This window comes from Haliotis rufescens, unplaced genomic scaffold, assembly GCF_023055435.1.
Source record: "Haliotis rufescens isolate VD_foot unplaced genomic scaffold, xgHalRufe1.0.p SCAF_27, whole genome shotgun sequence".
NCBI lineage: Eukaryota > Metazoa > Mollusca > Gastropoda > Lepetellida > Haliotidae > Haliotis > Haliotis rufescens.
The window spans coordinates 6,379,636-6,397,438 of NW_025963968.1; the positions used below are offsets into that span (position 1 = coordinate 6,379,636).

Genomic DNA, 17,803 nt, shown 5'->3' on the forward strand with positions numbered 1-17,803 from the left:
TTTTTTGATAATGGAGCCAATTTTAGATGCCAACCTTTTTCATCCTTAAGAGTGACATGGGACATATTGGCATCGGTTTCACTGTGTGAGGTCTTAAAAACTTTTTTCCCCAAACTACTGCATCCCAAGAGGAGTGTCGACATAATGGTTGGGTGTGCAATACAGTAGACATTAGTTGCCTATATATGTACATAACAGGTGCAAAATAGTTCGCCAATAAGAGATTTACGGCTCGTTGGCGACCATACCGGTCACTACTTGGGAAGGCTGTTCAGGAAAACACACAATCATGAGCAGTTTACACTTTATTCACATTTTCACTACATTCAGTGACAGGTTAGATTTTCAAAGCTTCTTAGATATGTGTATTGGCACATATTAAATCTATTTATCATAAAGGACAAGAATATGCAGTGATATTTCTCACGATATGTCGGTGTTAAGCAGGATATCGTGATTCCCTCATCACTGCTATGTCATGTGACAGTTTGCACATAGTGAAAACCTTCAGACAATCCAAAATAACTCACTGAAAAGATAACGACCACCTGATTCTTTCATCTAAACTGTCATGCCTTGAATTGGGAGGAGTACATATGGTGAGTGAGTGAGTTGGGTTTAACGCCGCTTTTAACAGTATTCCAGTTATATCGCGGCGTGTCAGCTTTATGTGGGAGGAAAGCCCGAAGTGATGCAGGTCTTGGACATTTACCACTTTGGTGAAACCCACGAGCACAGGTATGGTGCTGACAAACCTAGAAACATAATCAGGGCGAACCGGGATTCGAACCCACAATCATAGGTTTCTGGCGCGCCCAAGGGACGCAACTCTGCTCAGCAAATCGCGGCGCCTTCGACGACTGGGCCACCTGGGCCACCTGTGCCCCCAAGTACGCATGGAGCGAGTTTGGTGCCACATTGAACAGTACTTCAGTTATATCATGGCATGTCAGCTTGATGTGTGAGGACAGTGATGCAGGTTGCAGATGGTGACCCGGTGAAACCCACGGGTATGCATGGTGCTGACGAACCAAGAAACAATCAGGGTGTATCAGGAATCAAAACCAAGAAACTTTGGAATGCAACTGCACAACAACGGCAGTGCCTTCGTAGAACAACTGGAGTCCATTGTGTAAACCCCATGGAGTTCAAAAGGGTTCACTGTAATTGATCAGGATTTGCACGAAACGATCAAAGAATATCATTTTAGTCCTGGCCCTGGAGTCTTGGACAGTCCTGTTTCACCCAAACACCCCGATGTCGGTAAGATGGTTAACCCACCGTCACTGCGTGGTCTCTCTCAGGCTTTGTATAATGGCCTACATTGCTATCATTGTGAGACTTGGTATGTGAGAGATAAACTAAGGCAAGAAACCCAACTATTTTGACCTTGTACAGCATTCAGAAGGTTATTGTGCAACATGTGCCAGATATATGAACAGAATCAATGGTAAAGGTCTGAACAGTTCTAGACATGAAGACGACCTATGCTGGTGGTTTGTGGGGACTTTCAAATGGTGGTGGAAAACACCTTGAACAAACTCTACACAACCCGGTGACTAGTAATTCATTGGATTCAAGTGTGCGAGGGAGTGAATGTTGTTTGATGAGCAAAAACCTACGCCATCTTAGCATGACACACTAGTCCCCGAGACCACCAGTCCTTATTAGTCCGATGACACATTGCACAGACCACCCAGTCTTTAATAAATCCGATGACAAGCATGAGATGGACGACACCAGACTGCCATAGACTGGTAGGTACAGCAACCAGTTCCGTAGTCTGATTACACAATGTCCGACACACAGGAAGCAGCTCTGATATCACAGAAACTTCCAGCCCTCTAGCAGCTATTTAGAACAGGTTCGGCTTGAGTCTAGGCCAAAGATTTACCCATGTGGCCAGACCAATTGTTTCTTCCATGATTTGTGCAAAAGTCTGCCTTCAGTTCGTAAAAAGCAGGAAATAAACTGATACAAAACAGATTCATTTTGACAGACATCTGTAAATCTTATTTCACGTTATATATATTTATTATCAAGTCCCAAAAAGACGAAGTTTGAGAGTTTGTTCTCATATTTTCAATACTTGTAACTTTAGAAAACTGTTTCTACAAAACTCTTCCTTAAACTGCATACCTGGTGCCGGTCCACCCATCCACCCTGAATGAGTGACTCCGTGACCCAGTTACCCTGAAAGGGTGGCCAGTATGGAAACAACAGAGGCAATGTTCGATTCACAATACCCCAATTTCATGGCATAACAAGAATGGGTGACATTTCTAAGAATGAAAAAATAATATTTAATGATTACATATACGATGATTTGAACGAACAAATGTCTAAAACTAAATGATGTTGACATGCAAGTGAACAACGTTTGAGATATACTGCTGGCGATAGTGAAAGAGGGTTCCCATCACGGGAATGAGAGGGTGAGTTTGGTTTAATGCCGCTTCGAACAGTATTCCAGTCACATTGTGCCAGCTTAATGCGTCAGGAAAGCCCAAAGTGATGAAGGTGACAGACGTTTACCACTTCGGTGAAACCCACGAGCACGGGTATGGTGTTGACAAACCTGGAAACATTATCAGGATGAACTGGGATTCATACCCACAATCATAGGTTTCTGGCCTGCCCAAGGGATGCAACTCTGCACAGCAAATTGCCCATCACTGGAATATTTTCTTCCTTTCATCATTACAACATCAATGTTCTCCGTCAGCAAGAAGTATGAAAATACTTCATGGGTTCACAATCCTGTGTAGGATTGATCTAGGTTTTCTGGGAATTGACGTGTGAATCACGTTCTTCTCGGCGGTGCCATTGGTGTTCGGGGGATCATAGATTGGGAGTGGCATGGTGCATTCAGATAGGAAGGCCAGATCAATGAATTCTCTTCATGTACAGACAAGACTACCTTGCAAAAGTAATCTTAAAAAAACACTTTTTGTTAAAATATTATTAACCCCCAAACAACACATTGGCACATTGACCGAAAGTGGCCTCAAGACGAGAAACAAAATTTGTCTGGCCCAAGATAGAGACAATACAAACTGAAGGCTCCTGCAAACACTCAGATGTTTCAAGGCTTATTCTCATTGCTACAAACTCGAACATTACAAATCTCACTACTCCTAACTAAGAAGTATATATGCTGTTACCATGGTTACATGTGAAAAGTGAAAGAGTTTGGCTTGACAAAATATACAAATTATATCATACACATCTGCAACACATAACTTCGCTTTAAATTTCATAGATATATGTTATGCACCCACAAAACAAAAAGCAAATCAAAACTTAAATATCAAGAAAGAATATTTCTTGTTTGATAGTCAATACGTTCATTGTTACCACATCATTTGTTGATGAATTCTCAAAATAATGTAATGTTGTTCAAAACTTTGTTTATATAAAGCACAAAATAAAGATGACGACACAGATTATAGATGAATATACATATGCTCACACTTCTCTCATTCAAAACACATACTAGTAAACCTACCTATACATATCTAGAATCACAATATTCAGGTACAAATCTGTCTATGTATCACTGGACACAATATCACTCCAGAACTAACATAAAAATTGACGATCCAAATCAATATTTTAGTTAATGAGCATAATTCATATTGAATGGAATATGAAGTGAGTGTACATCCATTAGCACTTATTATTGGAACACAGCTCTCTGCCCGGACAAACCATAGTCAATCACATTTTACAGATGATCTATCTCAAAAGTTAGGAAAAGTGACAAAATAGAGAGAGAAAACCAAAAACAAGAAAACTATTTTTCTTTTGACAATGTTTTCATAACATTTTCTGTTTTCATTTTTGCTTAAAAACTGAATGTCATACAGGGGAACTGCTGGGGTTGATTTAACTGCTGGCCCTTTGGCCTGTGGCCAGCTAAAATATCAAAGGGCTTGCTGAAACATAAAGTAGATGGCCCATCTGCTAAGCAAACATTTCACCCCTTTCCATGTATACCAGTATTTATTGTTTTTGAATAGGATCATCTTGGTAGAGTGACAACTGGCTGACATTTTGTAATGTTGTGAACAACAACTTGTTATTTGCTCATAAATCCCTATGAAATGAGGCAAGTGGAAACCAAGATTTAATCTCAGAGTGCAGAAAAAATTGTTTTAGGGGTGAGGAGTTCTAACATTTTCAGAGCCACTTAGTTGTAGGCAAGCTAGTTTGGAGAAGGGCCAGTAACCCTGCTGGCTACATACAAATTTGTTGTTAAATCTACCCTTGAACTGTTCTACCTTGGAGCTCCCACAGGGAGACAAACATGTTACATGTCTCTGCTGAATCATGTACTGACATGTTAATCAATGACTTTGAATGAAAAGCTTAGAATAGACAGGTAATGTGTTTAGTCCTGAGTCTACATGGGAGCTGACAGGATACAGCTCTGTTGTTGAGACCAGTGGGAGACAACCAGAAGACATCAGTCTAGTGTCTAGCAGGTCCTGTGTGCCCCCGGCAAGTGTCCTCTCCAGGTGGAGGAGTGAATAGGTTGGTACATACCTAACATGTGCAACAGTGTTCCTGTGTTGAGGGTTTGAACGCATTCATGACATATCAACAGATCCAAGCTATTGCAATTCACATGGTGAATGTATTTACTCGCTGTCTATCACACACAGTCAGCATTCACCTCACGACATTCACATCAACAAACACATGTCTTCACAGAAGAATATCTTAACAAGCAACAAGGGGAGATAACTCTGTCACTGAGCATTTCAAACATACCACTTCCAGTTGCCAAGGATATCAATAAACAAGTTGAAGACATCTATATTTCACTTCTTGTTACATCGCCTTGGGTACTTTACATCCAATGAGGCCAATCACAAAATTGACATAAAATTAAGCCCTAATTTTGTTAATACTGACATCAACATACAAACATTCACTGGAAACTTGCTTTCTTTTCCAAAGTCTTCACAGTGAATGAGCTTCGAAAAGTACTTCGGTTATACCACGGTGTGTCAAAGTCATGAAGAAAGTTCAAAGTGACAAAAAGTGTAGACATGTACCACTTTTACATGTGGTGCTGTCACCACAAAGGATCATAATCAGGGCAGCTTTCCATCCTGGCACAGCAAAGGGATGCAACTCTGCACAGAAAGATGTTGTGCCTAGACAACTGGGGCAGCCATGCCCTAATAAACTTTATAAGATCATTATCACTCTGAATGCAACTCATATTTCATGATATGCCATTTCCTTCGAAATGCACATACCACTTAAATCAACAGATGATTTTCCAAATCCTTAGAACTGTTTACCTATGTAATAAAAATATCATTTCCAAAATGTCAGAAGTGTACCATAAAAAATTAGAGAACTGTACAACTGCCCCAAAACAGATCTTAAAAATATATCTACAAATTACAATATAAATATCTGGATATTTGGCAATTGAAGTCTTCTGAAGCAGCAGACAATAATTTACATGGAAATATAGACTTGAAAAGTGGTGATTTCCTATCATTCATCTCAGTTGACAGGGAAATAGTATCTTCAAGTAGAGCAGCTGGCAGTCACAATGTCCTCACAACACCTCATAGTATCACACAACACTGATTTGTTTTCTTGGCCTGCAATACACAAAAACATCTCTTGTAGAGGGCACATTCAAATTTCTGTAAAAGAAATTAAGATATAAAATATATAAATAAACATCTTTTAAAACTTCTTTTACTTTTTTTAATAACACCAACTATGCATTCTGATTCATATGAGGACAGAAGTACCTGACCTATGAATTGCTCTCGGAATGAATTCACAATAATCTCAAAGTCTGATACTGGAATGTTTCAATAAGACCACAACAAATCTAACAGTGTATCGTATCAAAAACTCTGTCACATGACATGGGCCAGAAGAGACAACTGAATGTATCTTTAACAGAGGATCAGTATTAGATACAGTGTGGTGGTTTTGTGCCATAACACTTCAATGTGGGATGAAACTCCACAGAGACGAGGGTTGTACACATTAACCACCCTAGCATGCCTAGTGCAGCCAATGATTGTTTGTTTGTTTGTTGTTCAACGCCCACTCAGCAATATTCAAGCTATATGACGGCAGTCTGTAAGCAATGGAGTCTGGATCAGACAAGCTTGTGATTGACATCATGAGCATCAATCCATGCAAATGGGGTATGACGACATGCAACAACCAAGTCAGCGAGCCTGATCACCCGATCCCGTTAGTCGCCTCTTATGGCAAACATAGTTGCTTTTTGCAGTAAGCATGGGTTGCTGAAGACCTATTCACGGGACACACCCGCTTATAGTGTCAGCCCAAATACAACAAGCATGAGAACGGTACTTTGTACATTCATCACCAAGGAAACTTCCAAATCATCTTTTTGGAAAGCTGTCATTAATCATTTTTACATAGACCTGCTGGAAACAACGGGGACTCACGGTTTTATAGAAAGCTTTGGACTGTGTACTGAGGCCCTCAGACTTGTCCACGAGATCATCCAGCTTCTCCCCACGCTGCAGGACGGCATCGATTGTGTTGTGCTGGAAAAGATTTTCAGCTGAATGAATATCTGACTGTTTGTTTGTTTGTTGTTTGTTTAATGCTGCACTCAGCAATATTCCAGCTATATGACGACAGTCTGTACATAATCGAGTCCAGACCAGACAATCCTGTGATTAACATCATGAGCATCGACCTACGCAATTGGGATACGGTGACATGCACCAACCAATTCACTGAGTCTGAGCCCCCAATCCGGTCAGTCGCCTTTTACAAGCATGGGTTCTGACTGAGTGGGTGAGTGAAAATTGTTTCCTGCCAAATCAGCAATACTCCAGGTATATCCTAGCTTTCCTTTACACCATGAAGTCTTGGGCAGACAAACCAGTGGTTGATGGCATGAGTAATGTCCCATGCCAACGGATTTGGTTAATGCACATCCTGCCTCGCGTAGCACCCCCTGGCTCTCATTACAGTCCCGACCGGTGGGCATTCCAGGTTAGAATAGGCCCCCGGCAACCTACGCTGGTCGTAAGAGGCAACCGCAGATCGGGGCATCAGGCTCAGTGACTAGGTTGATAATGTTATTGTACCCTGACATGGTGGATCAACACGCGGATTCGATTATTTACTGGCTGCAGTGATAGAAACTTAGTTTTAGTCCACTAATCCTTATAATGAAAACATCTAGTAAAACCCTTAATAATGGCAAATTTCTACTAGACCTTATGATACCTTAACTATTGGGCAGTTTGGCAAGGACTATAGGACTAGTGCCAATATCTAACGCTGAGCCGCCGTCATATAAATAGAATATAAGTGTAGTGTTAGTTAAACAACAAACATTTCAGTCACACTCTCACAAAAAGTCTGGAGTGGACCTATTGTGACCCATCATACTTTGCCCCTGAGTGGTTGTTGAAGGTTGTTAGATGGAGCAGTCAGCAACATTCCAGCTAGAAACAAGCATGAAATACTCATGTCCCCCGCCAATATGACATGTCTGGTTGTGTGCAAGGCAAGAAATATTGAATGGTTTTCAAGATCTGCTCAGAGATCAGCTCTTAGTCAAAGTCGTTACTATGGAAACTTGAAAAATATATTTTTCAAAAATCCTCAACTATCAAAAGGCAACAGTTTACCACTAGACCTATCTATGTGCCAAGTTAAGTTAAGATATCTCTCATGGTTTTTGAGTTCTGCACCGGAAACGAAACATGGCAGACGGACGGCACCCATTCCTATATCCCCCTTCCCCTTTGTGGCTGGGGATAATAATTGGCTTGGTGAACAACTTGACAGCATAAACACTGACGCACAGCTTCAGGATGACATGACACAGACTGGTCAGCTGTACCTTGTAATCACCAGACCTCATTTAGATGTCAGTCTTGCTACAAGTGTGGTACTGGGGAACTATTCTGCCACAACTCCACCCATAAACGTCATCAACTCACCAATATTATCTTAGTCTCATCCAGGTCATTCTGTATCTTCGTCATTGCATCAGCTTCCTTGGGGTTCTGGTATTTCTGAAGGTATTCATTCAACTGTGGGAAGTTGATTTGACTGAAATAGAGAAACAGATCATCTACCACTGGTCGCTGGTGTACACAGAGAATCTCACCCCACGATACATAAGAGAATCTCACCCTATGATACAGGGAATCTCACCCCAAGATACAGGGAATCTCACCCGACAATACTCCAGAGAATCTCACCCAATGATACATAAGAGAATCTCACCCTATGATACAGAGAATCTCACCCCAAGATACAGGGAATCTCACCCGACAATACTCCAGAGAATCTCACCCTATGATACAGAGAATCTCACCCTTCAATACAGAGAACCTCACCCAATGATACATAAGAGAATCTCACCCTATGATACAGAGAATCTCACCCTACGATACAGGGAATCTCACCCAACAATACTTCAGAGAATCTCACCCTACATTACAAAAAGAATCTCACCCCAGTGTGTTTTGATATCAAAGATACTGATGGAAATGAATCAGCATGAAAAGGGAACACTTAGTTTTAGACACAGTAAAATAATATGCTATCATGCGGTCCAGCCTTGTCTTCCAAATACACATTGGAAACAATGCACACAAACATGTCTCAACATTTGATACAGATATGTGTTGAATTTGTATGCGCTCTATTTCAAATGTACGAACAGCAAAGCTTATTTCCCATTATTTTTCATTGTTCCCTTATTCGTTTCCATCAGCATATATCCACAAATGTTGAAATATTTGACATCAACATGATCAAAGGACAAAAGGGTAAGACTATATTTATCATCCTAAATTTTTCAGTTTGTAAACAGTAATAACCAGTGTCTTGAGTGTACAAAGTACAGCTAACCAGCTTTAGCAGCAGAGGGATTAGTGATGTCATTTGATTCTGATGTCATGGTAGCTGATGACATCACAATGGTCTGCAAAGCATTGTGATGCAATTTCAACCAAGTGATATCTCCTGTGGAAGCCAATTTTTTTAGTAAAACTGATAGTATCAGCCGAGGAATGACCAAGACAAGCAAATAATTTCTCCAGTGAAAATCGAGCCATGATAACAGCAAAGGGAAACTCAGTCTGTGACTCTACTTGTCTGAACTTGGCTCTTCTAATCTTTTGCATAATTTGTAGTCCAGTTAAGCATCTTTTGTTTTATCCAGTGGACAATCATTAGACCAAGCAGAAGGTTACTTGACTCTATTTACTAAATCAACTGGATCATTTTGCCGAGGAAGTAATGCTTGTTTTCTATACACATGACAAAGTGAAGCCCTACCCGCTACTGAGGACATCCCAGTTCGACTTCGGGTATTTGGCAGCAAACTCATCAAGCACCTGAAACAATAATGACGAGGTGGTACAGTGAAGGACTTGGTTTTCATGCCGCTTTGAACAGTATTCCACTTATATCACATCGTCCCAGCTCAATGTGGGTGAGTGTGAGTGAGTGAGTTAAAATTTAACGTCACATCGGCAATATTTCAGCCATATAGTGACTATGTGGGTGGAAAACCCGAAGTGATGCAGGTCTTAGATGTTTGGTGCTGACAAACCTACAAACATAATTGGGGTTAACCGGGATTTGATCCCACCATAATATATTTCTGGCGTCATAGACGACTTTGCCACCTATGCACACAATGCTGCCCCCCAACCCCCCCTGCCAAATTTAGATACCTCTCATCCATGTTTATTACCGTATATCGCTGTGTATAAGGCGACCCCACGTATAAGACGACCCCCCTGTACACGCCTTAAAAATCAACCCAAAATCCTATACTCCGTGTATAAGGCGACCGGGAATGAAACATATCACAAGTCTGACTGATATAGAAGATTAACGTGCGCTTTCCGACTGTAGCGTATTTCGCACACGGACATCAGAAGTTAGTTAGTTACTTTGGAGATTTAACGTGCGCTTTCCGACTGATGCGTATTTCGCACACATTACAAGTGCGCACACAAACCTTATATATGCAATAAAAATATGTTTATCTTGCGTTGTTTTTGTTGTACTTGTTTTTCATTGCTGGTGTAATACCGAATAAAATGTTTTATTTCAAGAACACATATCAACGTCCCCACTCCTAAAACATACACCAATGTCATTGTCACACTACGTTTGCAAATACTTGATTCTAATCACTGATTCAGGAATCAAACCACAATAACATGACCCTTAATAAAGGCAATGTGCCATGTCATAACAACCAGTAGTGTTATTTTCAATAAATATATTCATTGATAAATGTTAGTTAAAGACCAACCCTGACCATGCTGACTATAAACAGTCCGCAAGGTGTCAGTGTTTCAGTTTCCAGAGATAATCTATCAAGCGAGATAATCTATCAAGCGCAATGCCAGGCACTCATGTTTGTTTGTTTATTTGTTGTTTTGCTGCACTCATCAATATTCCAGCTATATGATGGGAGGTCTGTAAATAATTGAGTCTGGACCAGACAATCCAGTGACTGACTTGAGCATCGAACCGCGCAATTGAGATACGATGACCTGCATCAACCAAGTCAGTGAGCCTGACCACCCAATCCAATCAATCTCCTTTAACAACAAGCATAGTCAACTTTTACGACAAGAATGGGTTGCGGAAGACCTATTCTACCCCGGATCATGACGGGTTCCAGGCACTCATAGTGTCCACTAGGGGTGACTATTGGTTGGGAAATGACTATTGCAATAACTATTGATATTGTAAGCAACTATTGTGATAAATATTGATAGTTTTCAGTGTATCATTTTAGATGGATTTTCTTTTCTTTAACATTGCCAAAAGACTTCCAAACACATGATTTTCCACCCAAGTTTGTCACAAACTCCACTTGAATGTCACCCTCTGCCATTTTACTTTAAGAAGACCGGCTGCTATGCAGCAAGGGCAGTTAACTCTTATCCTCAATTGGCTGCGTTTGCGAGTGTGTTTCGGTGACTCAATCGCATGATATGGTAAATACAATCAAAACTATGGATATTCCTGACTGAAATCGATACTATTGATTAGAAACTGATTTAATAATCGATTTATTGACTTCAAGTGCTTACCAATAGCAATTTATCAATATTTCGATTTATCATGACACCCCTAGTGTCCACCACCGGTTTGTGGGTACATGATACAAAGCCACAGTTCTGTCAGTGTGTGCAGTCGTAGTCTAGATTTGGCTTGAATCATCTGGTGGCATCGAGGCTTGAAAGACTCACATGAGTGTCAGCCCGGGAATAATCTCCAGTGTGGGAGTACATTTCTAATGAGAAGCACTAATATTCAGCTTGGTCCGTCATACTACTATACAGGACATGCTTATTGAATGAACGGTTTAATAGTTTCATCGATCACTTGATGCTGACTTCAGTACATCATCAATACCATGTGTATAGTCACAACAGCCATCAAAGGTATAAGATAATTGCAGCAAGCTGTAACCTTGGTTACCAACATATTGATTGATGAAACAGGTGTCGCAAAACAACATGTTCCACAGCGTTTTTTGTCTGTATTTTTTACATTTTTTATTTTTTACAATAACAAACCTAGCATGTCCAGTGTTACAATATTTAACACTATCAAACCTAGCATACGACAGTCATAGCGTTAAGATGATATAAATATCCATATCCTATCATTGACTTACAACAGTCGTAGCACTAAGACGATAGTAACACTCATACCCTAACATCGACTTATGACAGTCTTAGCACTGAGATAATTTTAACACCTACACCCTAACACTGACTTATGACAGTCTTAGCACTAAGATCATATAATATTACTGCCCATACCCTAACACTGACTTACCACAGTCCTAGCCTAAGGACAATAGTAACACCCATATTCTAACACTGATTTACAACAGTCACAGCACAAAGTCGCTAGACTACACTATGGCTAGCACTACTTCCCACTGCTGTCCATCTAGCAGAATTAATCATGAAAGTCTCAAGAATGAGAGCATTATGGCAGCCATTATATCTTAGCTATGTAGTGATGGAAGTGAGTGAATGTTGTTAAATGCGGCAGTCAGCAATATTTTATCATCAGCATAAATATTAAAGTCGGACCAGACAAACCAGTGATCGACATTACAAGAGCAGTCCATGCAGTTGGGATGTAACCAGGTCATACACCCAACCCCTGTCATCCCATGAAGATCTGGGGTAGAATAGGTCTTCAGCAACATATGCTTGCTGTAAAAGGCGACTATGCTTGTTGAAAGAGGCGACTAACGGGATCGGGTGATCCGACGCGCTGGCTTGCTTGATGCATGTCATTGTATCCCAATGATGTCAATCACTGGATTGTCCCAGACAAGATTATTTACAGACCACCATTATATAGCTGGAATATAGCTGAGTGTGGTGTTAAACAACAAACAAAGAAACAGAGGTCCAGATAACTTCTTGTCCATTGAGTTTTTAGTCGATGGTTTCTATTTTAATTGGGTTATTACATTTTTTCATTGGGTAACCTATATTTTTTCACTCATCTATTCATCACTCTATTGGGTTTTCACAAAATGAGTACACATTTTAAGATTTAAAAAAAAAAGGCTTGGCTCGGAATGTAAATAAGCTCGTAATTAAGATTTGGAAATTAGTTCCGCTGTACGCATGCTGAAAAAGCTTCATTGTGTATTTACATGAGCTGTTTTTATACATTTGAGTTGAGTTCTGTATGCATTTAATTGAAAGGAATTGAGTTTTGAATATTTTTTGGGGGGTATTTTATGCAAATATGCTGCTTATCTGTAGCTCTGAGAAACCAACTTCATCCTTATCACATGGCACTTTGAGCAATGTTCCCTGTACCTTGTTGAGCAGTGTGTGGGCTACCCTCTGTGGGTATTCGTGGTCTCCGATGAGAACTCCTGACAGTCCGTCACTCCTCACGTACACATGACACATGTATTCTGAAACAGTGAATCATCGCCAGTCTTCACACACGTCAGTGTTCGTAAACCAAGCAGAGCCTGGGGTCTTTGAGATAAGCTGTTACAGTACAATGTATACAAATCAAGGGATCCCCGGAATCATTAATTCTTAACATTGGGGTCAAGACAAGGACTCCTTGACCACTGCAGATCACTCAGATCACAATTAACATCAGCTCGTCACATCTCACAACCACATGACATGGATTCTGAAAAAGTGAATCAATGCCCATTTTCTCACTGAACATAAAGATCAGCCCCATCACCATAGTCACTCGTCAAATACACAATCACAGGTAGTCCCAGACAGTGAATTGCCTGCTTCGAACAGTATTTCAGTTCTAACTTATATCAATCAGCTCTAACTTTATCAATCAGCTCTAACTTATATCATTCAGTTCTAACTTATATTACTCAGTTCTAACTCATATTACTCAGTTCTAACTTATATCACTCAGTTCTAACTTATATCATTCAGTTCTAACTTATATCACTCAGTTCTAACTCATATTACTCAGTTCTAACTTATATCACTCAGTTCTAACTCATATTACTCAGTTCTAACTTATATCACTCAGTTCTAACTCATATCACTCAGTTCTAACTTATATCACTCAGTTCTAACTCATATTACTCAGTTCTAACTTATATCACTCAGTTCTAACTCATATTACTCAGTTCTAACTTATATCACTCAGTTCTAACTCATATTACTCAGTTCTAACTTATATCACTCAGGTCTAACCTCTATCACTCTGTTCTAACCTACATCACTCAGTTCTAACTTACATCACTCCGTTCTAACTTATATCACTCAGTTCTAACTTACATCACCCAGTTCTAACTTATATCACTCAGTTCTACCTGAGATGTCAACTTGATATGCGAGGAAACACTGAAGTGACGCATGTCAAAGACACCTTCAACTTTGAAGAAACCGATGCATGAGAATGGTTCAGAAAACTTAGAAAAATAAATCAGGGCAAATCTGGGACATGAACATGTGATTCTAGCTTTCTGTTTTTTTCCCAGTTTCTGTATGGACAATAACACAGGATCATGTTGTGTAAGTCCTACCGTTTTCCTTGACGGAAGCTCTGGAGCATGTAGCTGTTCTCTCTGTGATAATCTTACTCGTGAAATCCATGAACTCCTTGATGCTGCAACAAACATCTTATAAATGAACAATCTACTCTGACACTCGCAGTGTTCTATCTTTATCATGTTTATGCAAATGTGCATATTTTTAGTATGTCAGCTACAAACAATTACCCAGTGTTCCTGTAGGTTTTTGAAACTGCCAGTCCTGCTAGACTGTCAACTCGAAAAATTACCAGTGCCCCCTAATTTTTGTCAGTCCCAACTTTCAACAACTGCCAAAAAGGACCAAAATTACCTGGTTGTAATTCCTTCAACATAATGTTAAATGCAATGACGTCATCTCTGAAGTAACTTAGTTAGATCTACACGTCATTCACACAAGGTTCAGTCACAATTTTCTCATATTTTTTTTAATTTTTCAAAACTAAGTCGCTACAAATATATATATTTAACCTTGAAACAATGCAAAATGTTATTTCCTTGCACTAAAAATAGAAAAGGGGAAACACTGACAAGAGAAAACAAGCTGACTTCGTTCGAAAAATATATTTATATGAATATCGCAGATGTTTTGTTCAAAAACAAAGATTTGGGAACTTTATTTCTTGGTCCAAAGGGACTGGCAGTCACATAAATTATCGGTCCAAGCCTAATTTGACCAGTAAAAAACTGGTATTTACACTGATGACCTCATACTCAACATTGCTAAATTATTTTATTATAGCAATATAGAGAGAGCGAGTATTCTAGTGAATGAGTGAGTTAGGTTTAACGCCGCTTTTAACATTATTTCAGTTATATCATGGCGTGTCAGCTTAATGTGGGAGGAAAGCCCGAAGTGATGCAGGTCTAAGACGTTTACCACTTCGGTGAAACCCACGAGCATGGGTATGGTGCTGACAAACCTAGAACATAATTGGGGCGAACCGGGGTTCGAACCCACAATCATAGGTTTCTGGCGTGCCCAAGGGACGCAACTCTGCACAGTGAATCGCGGCGCCTTAGATGACTGGGCCACCCGTGCCCCTGCAAGTATTCTAAGCTGACAACTGCTGCCTTGTTAGGACTATTTGTTATGTAAACTTCTATGTTATTACAATTGCATTCCATTACCAATAAGTACCATTGTCATGTCCAGGTATAAAAGGCATGTAGCCTAATTGTTCTGAATAAAGAAAGATTGAAAAACATTGATTGGAGGAATGTTGTTGCAAACTAATTCACAGCTTACTCTTCAGCACTACAACGTCTAGTCTGGGCAAGGCAAATCAGTGGCAGATAGCATGAGCAAGGATCCAAGTCACAACACCACGCAGTTAGATCTCACATAACCAACCAATCCTCAGTATCCAAAAATAATACAAAACTTCTGGTAGGGAAAAGTTAATGATAAAATTCAAATTTAAAATATATCTTTCTATTTCCTCAGACTGTTATTGTGTAAAGTAGGTAGACCATGTTTATATGTCAACATTGTGAGGCAAGTTCAGAGTTCACTTCCTTTCATTAAAGACCAGGATCTGTCGCGATTCGTCATAATAGTGAGTGTGGTTTTATGCCGCTTTTAGCAATATTCCAGCAATATCACGGTGGGGGACACCAGAAATTGGCTTCACACATTGTACCCATGTCAGGAATCGAACCCGGGTGTGGTTAAATATATCTTAAATAATTATTTAAACTGATAATGACAGAAAATTAATTAATTTACTTATTTCTGATCAGCAGAATAAAACAACAACACTGTTTATCATTTTTATTTTTTTCTGTATTACAAATTTTGGAAGTTGGCAGATTCATAAACCAACTTTGAAATATAAATGGTCTAATTTTAGGGCTAAGATTAACCCCTACAACTATCACAAGTTACCTGCTCCTCTGGAAGTAGCCAAAAGATGACACTTCATGGGCTACAGCCATCTCTTTAACCTTGGAGGACCCATCTTTATATAACACTGTTAATCCAAACAGCTTCATGGCTGCTGATTTTCTCCTCTGATCTGTGGTAGGGAAAACACATGACAAAAATGTTCAAAATGTACAGTGTTTAACATTTTAACAAAGACAGCATGGAAACATAAACAAAAATATAATGGCTTGGTTAGCTTGTTGTTGCTGTAACGACATGGTGAAATATGCAGGAAGAAGAAGCAACTCCACTACACATGTCTGCTGGAATCAGCCAATATTTGTAAAATCTCCAGTAATGGTGGGCATGAGTGTTTTTCAAGTCATGGTGGTCATTTTCAAGCAAAACTCGAACAACCTTAAAACCTTAAATTTAATCATGTTAATTGGATTAACTATAATACTAGGGTGTGATAGCTAACCCTAACTAAGAAGCACACCTAACACTAAAGACTGCAATGTGGAGTTTGATTGGCAAGCAGTGCCCAGCCCTTAAAGTAGGGAGTATGATTGGGAAGGTATGCTTGATTGGAAAGGGGATCAAATGGCTGAGGATAAGAGTTGGGTGTCACCTAACGGTTAAACCCCTGAGCCAACTTGCTCTTTAAGCTGCAGTGGATTAAAGTGTATTAATGTAAATAAACTAGACTTCAACAAAAATCAACGTATCGTGGTTGGTCATGGATGGGTAACTCGGGTTGGGTGGGTACTGAGTAGGACCCTGGCACCCATTGGACAACCCAGACCCCTGGTTAGTCATGTGATACATTATGCAATGACAATAACAATCAACCTCCATGGTTACACTCCAAGTCACTAATGTTTGTACTTTTCTATGACTATGCATTCGTTCTGAATTTCATACATCTAAGTAAAGATAAAGCTTCAACTTCAGTGTGTGCATCAGATATTTTTATGTGTATATCCGTGTAAGTTATTACTAGGGCTTGGATAAAAACATTCACATTTGGGGCATTCTGTACCCAACTCATGAGACCCAAAGTCGGTACCCTGCGAGTAAGTTTGGCCTCGTCGCCGCCCTATATCGATATCGTGGACATAGACCGAATATGTTTATTACATTCTTACGGGATTAAGACAATGACGATATAACCCTTTATGTTAATGAGACCAAAATACTGAAAACTAACGCAAAGAAGATACAGGTTCATGTTAACTAGTACGCAGTTGTACTTACATCACTCAAATCACTTGACAGTGACACTGACAAGCTTGTAGGAAAGGCAATAGTCCTACGCGTCGGCAAAAAAACTGGTGGATACTTGTGGAACGCAGAAGCAAACACAGTCAAGATCCTGACGCTTCAGTAAATCGTAGGGTAGGTTGTATATTGTAAATGGATAAAAGGTTCGTTAGGTCTCTGTTCAGTATGTACCACTAAACACAAGTTTGATATCCAACAGAAGTGCCAAGTTGGTCGTGACTGATACCGGATATGACGTCACGTTAAGCAGAGTTATCTGGAAGGGAGAGTTCCGTACTTTGTCATGTACTTCGGACAGGGTTACATTAGCATGTACAGTACAGTGATGTGCATTCGCACATCACTGTGAGGAGCTTTAAAAGCCAAAACGGTTGCATGATCTGAGAACTTATATTAAACCGAATAATGCAAAGACAAAATATACTAATTATAGAAAAAGACGCATACCTCTTGTCAAACGCCGGTTGAAATAAATTTATGATGAAATTAAAAGTGAACATTTTTATTAAACGCGAACACTCAGAGATTGGTAATTTTTGTCGGGGGTGGTGGTCTTAGGACCCCATGGTCCCGCA

The 17,803-nt window shown here is 39.8% G+C and overlaps 1 protein-coding gene across 1 annotated transcript; it reads right to left on the reverse strand.

Annotated features, from left to right (window-relative positions):
• Positions 1-292: 292 nt before the first annotated feature.
• LOC124115919 (synaptobrevin homolog YKT6-like) lies at positions 293-17,482 on the reverse strand. The gene is made up of 8 exons (XM_046477084.2): positions 17,202-17,482; positions 15,966-16,095; positions 14,072-14,154; positions 12,873-12,973; positions 9,328-9,386; positions 7,980-8,091; positions 6,462-6,563; positions 293-5,627 (listed from the first exon to the last, which is right to left on the reverse strand). Exons 2-8 carry the CDS (start codon positions 16,070-16,072, stop codon positions 5,592-5,594), a joined length of 600 nt encoding a protein of 199 aa, XP_046333040.1. The 5' UTR covers positions 16,073-16,095; positions 17,202-17,482; the 3' UTR covers positions 293-5,591.
• Positions 17,483-17,803: the final 321 nt, after the last annotated feature.

Coding starts and splice junctions, on each gene's coding strand:
- LOC124115919 (XM_046477084.2), bottom strand. CDS start 16,072: ATGAAGCTGTTTGGATTAACAGTGTTATATAAAGATGGGTCCTCCAAG. Junction 14,155..15,965: donor GGCTACTTCCAGAGGAGCAG/GTAACTTGTGAT, acceptor TGTTTGTTGCAG/CATCAAGGAGTTCATGGATT. Junction 5,628..6,461: donor CCAAAGCTTTCTATAAAACC/GTGAGTCCCCGT, acceptor TGTGTATTGCAG/GCCAAGAAAACAAATCAGTG.